General features: G+C 38.0%; 1 protein-coding gene across 1 annotated transcript in view; it reads left to right on the top strand.

Annotated features, from left to right (window-relative positions):
- The window catches only part of LOC109916422 (zinc finger E-box-binding homeobox 1), a 175,246-nt gene that overhangs the window by 129,255 nt on the left and 39,991 nt on the right, over positions 1-6,000 (top strand). The window contains exon 3 of the mRNA XM_048606728.1: positions 2,880-2,942. Coding sequence (XP_048462685.1) covers positions 2,880-2,942 — 63 coding nt within the window. The remainder of the gene's footprint in view (positions 1-2,879; positions 2,943-6,000) is intronic.

Raw genomic sequence — 6,000 nt, 5'->3', positions numbered from 1 at the left:
ACAAAAACAGAAGTTGCTGGAAAAGCTCTGCAGGTCTGGCAGCATCCGTGGAGGAAAAAAAAAATCAGAGTTAACGTTTCGGGTCTGGGTGACCCGAAATGTTAACTGATTTTTTTTTCTCCACAGATCCTGCCAGACCTGCAGAGCTTTTCCAGCAACTTCTGTTTTTGTCATCTAAAACTCAGCAGTCATCTAAAACTCAGCAGTCATAATGAGTCCTATTCCTGAGTCACTTCTTTGCTCACTGACCTATATTGGTCAAGCAACATCTTTAATTTTAAAATTCTGTTTTCAAATCCCTTTTATAGCCTTGCCTCTCCATATCCCTGTAATCACTTGACATCTTTTCAAACCTCAGATATCTGTGCTCCTTTAATTCTGCACTCTTGTGCATTCCTATTCTAATAATAAATGCCTTTAATTGCCTAGGTCCTCATCTCTCAAATCCTTTCCCTAGACCTCGCTTTATTCCTCTAAAACATTATCTGTGTCGTGTTTTGTTTTGTAATCTTGCTATTAAGATGTTGGGATGTTTCATTATATTTAAGGCATAGTACAAATGCAAGAAGTTTGTCATGTTCCTTGTGTAACATCAACTATATGTGCATCCCTGAAGTTGTTTTTTTAAACTTTGGGTAGTATAAGAAATATAGATTTTAAACCATGTTTAAGGCCACATGTCTCATGAAATTAGACCTGATGACTTCAGGTAACAGAAAGCAAGATGTATAGATCTTTACTGGAGTACTAGCTGGCAAAGCATGTTTAATGCTTACCCGGCAACTATATTCTGTACCAGTAATTATATCTACATTGCCCTTGATAGGCAAGGAATAAGTGACCATGCTATTATTCCAATGACTGGAGAACATGGGCAACTCAATTGCTGCTTTCTCTTGCAAAGGTTTTGCTTTCTACGGAATGCATTAAAATGCAGCTTTTGTAATCCCTTGTAATTAAGGTAGCAATTAAAGGTTTCCCTTTAATAATAGCACGTGCTGTTTGGTCAAAGTTCTGTAGAAAACTGACAGTCGAGCTGCATCTCACTGCTGTGGATGCTATTTGCCAGGAAAGATGCCATCTTTACAGTATTAAATCAAAGGTGATAGGAACGAGAGCTTTGAACTAATTGTAAAATATTAACTTACAAGCATGTTGCTTTAAGCAGTATACCATTTTGTAAGTGGCTATTTGTTTATTCTGCCAATGAACTGAAACATTGTCATGCCATTCTTCCATAATAGGCACTCTGTTTCTTCCTGTAACAGTGGTTGAATAATTCTTGAAGTTACCTGGCATGGATGTGGTTCACACACCAACGAAAAAATGTTTTTTTTAATGACTCATGTGGAAACTTTGTGGGAGGCACAAAAGGCACTTGCATGCCATTTCACTCTTGCATTTCAGTTCTGTTGGCACAGAGTATTACCACCACTGTGTCTTCAGAAATTCCAAGTACTTTTATTTTTGGCACTTTAAGAAATGACCGTTAACTATAACATCGCAAAGTGTATGGAACAAAAAAGGTATATTTAGAAGTCCTAATCTATTCTGAAATGTTACCATAGATTTGAAAGTAACTTGCATTTTGGTTCATGTTCCAACATAGTGGAAAGTCTCTATCTTCAATCTTCATTTTTATTTCCAGTTAACTTTTTAATGCAGTTGACTCAATGCTGAGGTAATTATATCACTGGATTTGTAATTTCAAAGATCAGTATTCAAAATTTGGAGAATGTGAATTTAAATCCCATCATGGTGGTTTCAGAAAGCTCGAATTTAAAAATAGTGGTACTAAAAACCCTACATCAATAAAATTGACAGTGAAGCTGTCTAATTAACCTGGATTGTCCTCCAGACTGTATGTGACTGCAAGCCACTCAGTTACATCAAGCTACTGTAAAGGAGACAGACTGCAGGAACTCTGTGAGGCCCGTACTTGCCACTAAGTGCATCAAATGCAATAAAATCCTGAAAATGGATTTTTAAAATAACAAGTTAATAAGGATAAATACTAGTTCAGTTTAAAAACCTAGAATGCTTATACATAGCACATCTTATGCAATACTTGCTTCAGGTGAACTCAAGTGCTCCCTTCAGGCTTTCACCTTAAAAGCATAAAAGAAAGGAAGCAGCTGCAGTGAAATGGTTTCAGATGGGCCTGCCTCATACGAAGCGGGTTTCCAGGTTATGTCATTGTCATCATAATCTAATGCAATGAAGATCACAAAACAGCTGCATATCTCTGCATTCTTTCACTTCAGTTCCTGTCTGCTTGAAATGCTTTACAGCTGTATTTATTTCCAGTGCATTGCAACAGAATAACATCTAGAAAAGTTTAAAAATATAAACATTAGGAAAATTCAGTCTAGTTCACTGTGATGTTGTGATTAGTATTTCAGAAAAATAAATTGTTTACATAAACTGTTCAAACTAATTTTCAAGCACTTAACATGTGAGTTAGTTGATTGCAAACTGCGTGAACAATGGATAATACAATATGATTTTTGCAAAGCTGATTTTACCCCTTATTCCAGAGCCCTTATTCTGTACTTTATTTAATTATGGCAGTGTGAGATTTTAATTTTGTAAATCCCATTGCCTGTTATGTCAGTGCTTTCCTGTGATACCAGAACTAAAGTCATTTTGTGGCTTGAAGATGGCCACTATTTGGAACGTTTTGTTCTTAAAACCTAATGCAGTGGAATGCAGATATAAGCAATGAAGTCGAGTAGATGCAGTTTTTGGGTGCAATCAGGAACCTGATTTTGGTGTTGCATGTTCATCAGAACAGAGAAGGATGCACTTCATCAATTAATTGACCTGTATTCATCACCATTTGATTTGAGGTTTGACAGCAATCACTTTCTGCATTTTAGGAAGGAAAGAAAATGCAGACAACCTGGGGCCTGAAGCTCAGACACGCAGTGATGGTTACACAGGTACAGTCTAAATGTTTATATAATTGTTTACAATATATATTAATAACTTGGAGAAAGGAAATGAATGTACTGTAGCCAAATTTGCAGACAGCACCAGAACAGGTGGAATGTCTTTTTTTTAGAGCGGTACAAACAATTTGGAGATATTGATAGGTTACACAAGTAGGCAAAAGTTGACGTATGAAGTATAATGTGGCAAAATGCAAAAGCTATTTTGGGAAAACAAAAGAACAGTATTATTTAAATAGAGGAAAATTGCAATGCAAAGGAATTTGGGTGCACTTATACACAAAATACAGAAATCTAGCACACAGGTGCAGCAGGTCATCAGGATGGCTAATGGAATGTTGGCCCTTTGCCAAGCTGAGCTCTGAGCTGAAGATCCCTACCCTTAGGGAAAAGAGAGCCTCTTGCCATAGGGCTCTAATTTCACTGCAGCTCAAAATGCTGATGTTGTCTCTGACCTCCAGTCTGACCAGTCTTAGCAAATCATTTCTCTTTCCTGACCCTTCCCAGTATGCAATTTGCTGCTGAAATTAGAAGGATTGGGTGAATGGCTGATTTCGGTTGTTGATTCCAGTGAAACTGGATCCAACTTAACTGTTAAGTTCTGATGAAGAGTCATTGAAATTGAATGTTAACTCTGCTTTCTTCCTCCACTTGCTGCCAAGTTTCACCAGTAATTTCTGTTTTTATTTTGTTTCCAGCGTCTGCAGTTCTTTTTGTTTTAGGATTGTTTTGAATGCTGGGGAATGGGGGCAGCCAAATGGCCAACTCCTGTTTCTACTTTTGAATGTTTCCAACCTGACCTGGAAGTAGCCCCTTCCCACCTTTTTTGAGTCAGCATCTTTTCAGGGTGCACTTCAGGCTAGCTATTAAAGACCATGCAGCCCCCGCTGATCAAGAGGGCCACCACAACCCTTTAATCTCTTTTTTGCCTTGTGGTTTGGATTGGATATATTACTGTCTGAGTGCCAAAACACAAGCCAGCAACATTCTCAAATAAAATTAATATGCACCTATTGTGGGTCGTGGATCTCATTTTATGCATAGTACTCCGGTAGCTGGTGTGTTCTTATCTGACAATACTCAGCCATCCTGCCCTCCCAGAAACCTGACGAGTGCCGAGGAACCCCCAGTTGCACACGTGAGTCAGCACCTGATGCATCTCACTAAATGTATGCTCTAGCCAATAGAACCAGAAGGATGGTTAATAAGCACTTACTGGAGTAAACGAAGCAGAACTTCAGCTGTCTGGATCAGTCTAAGTGTTGCTGACTATAAATATCCATAGTAAATCTCCTGTGTCATATTAGTTGGCTGTATCCTGTACAGCTACCATATAGAGAAACCTGTACATTGAAGATGATGCGACAGTAGTCTTTGTTGGATGTGGAAAACTGATGGATATCATACAGTTATAGATGTAAACAATGAGTACATTGCTAAGCAATTCTGATGATATACTCAATTCTTACATTCAAACTCTGGACCTAATATTCTTCAAATACATTCTTCACAACTCCCTTTTCATCCTGAACATTTTCAATCTTTATTCTGATAACTTGTGTCATAATAACATGCTGGCAATGCCGACACAGCTGCTATAAAAATGCAAAACAGACCAACATGCAAGATATAAAGATATTATTCCCAAAAGTTAGAATGGTAGTAGAAAATTGGACATTTGCAGGCACCAGTGATGAGACTGTAGTTTGAAATAGTGAAGTTTGCTGCACGTTTTTAGTTGAATGAACAGATATGTGGTACAAAGACATCCTGTTTGGAAGCACTGCTGTATTATATTTTCTCATTAATCATGACTCTGCCAGAGTGAGGGAAATACTAAAAACTTACTACTTGTCTTGGTTCTCTCCCTGCAGAAGGAATGTGCTCACTAGATCAGTGGAGATGTATGAAGCTTATAATTTAATGTACATGCTGAGAGATGTAGAAGAACCAAAATGAGGTGGTGACAAATAAAGGCACGTATTTCTCATGAAGTGAGGAAAAGTTGGGACTATTAGATTTTGGTGGTAATATGTATGACAAGTCTGTTAGTATGTGGTGGATTAAAGAAGTTAAGGAAGAGGTGTTGGTGTCAGGAATGAGAGTTAGTGCCCTTATTTGTGGAAGGATGTAGTTAAGCAAAGGGAATCAGTGAGAATGGTGGAGAATGAGGTGAAATTGTGCTGTCAGGTTAAGGGTGATAGGGCCTTGCTGAATTTGAGAGCTTATTAAAACTCTTCTTGATTTGAACAGAGGTGCTGAGAATGTCAGCCACCTTTTATTCAGGTCTGCTGGATGGTGGCCGTGAAGGTTTTCATGATGACCTTAGGGGAATAAAAAAAGTACAGTTTCTCATTTCCTTTGAGGCGTTAGAAATCCTAGCAGAAACCTTGGGATCTGTATCCCAATGATGTTCCAACAGATTAATATTGAAACCTAGTCTTAATTTAAGCATGGCATTCTTACCTTTTAAAGAAGGTTTGAAAGGTAGTCCAGAAATAGTACAGAGAAAATAGCTATGTTGTCCGTTTTGTATTGTGATCAGGAGGGTGGCAATCAATCATGTTAAAATGATGCTTTGGAATTAAAATTGTTGTGGCTTCATGCTGGCAGTGTTGTAGCTTGTTACTTATTCTGCAATGCCATACATCCTCATGGTTAAAATTTCAGCATTACCTAAAATTATCAATCTGTTGCTTACTCAGCAACTTTCTGCAGCTTAAATATTTTAATCTGTTCTCTCGTCAGTGGGCAGTCAGTTGACCTTTGAGATCAGTTGGGTGCCACTGAATATCTGATCTGTAATCGTGCCACACGGTTTTGGAATTAGCAGAATAAAGTAATTTTGATTAAAACACAATTTCTAAGTATCCCATGAAAGGGAGGAAAGTAAGTAACTGAATTTGAATAGGAGAATATTTGTTGCTCTTAGTTGTACCTAGGACCTTGCTGCCTGTTTTCTGTGGATCACTTCCTATCACTTTCACATCTCCCTGAGCCCAAGTTAGGAAGCATGTGGGAAAACCTGCATGATTATTTGTTCACACTG

Source organism: Rhincodon typus, chromosome 2 (assembly GCF_021869965.1).
Source record: "Rhincodon typus isolate 14 chromosome 2, sRhiTyp1.1, whole genome shotgun sequence".
Taxonomy (NCBI): domain Eukaryota; kingdom Metazoa; phylum Chordata; class Chondrichthyes; order Orectolobiformes; family Rhincodontidae; genus Rhincodon; species Rhincodon typus.
The sequence above is the reverse complement of the archived record's forward strand: the minus strand, read 5'-3'. Positions and strand labels throughout refer to the sequence as shown.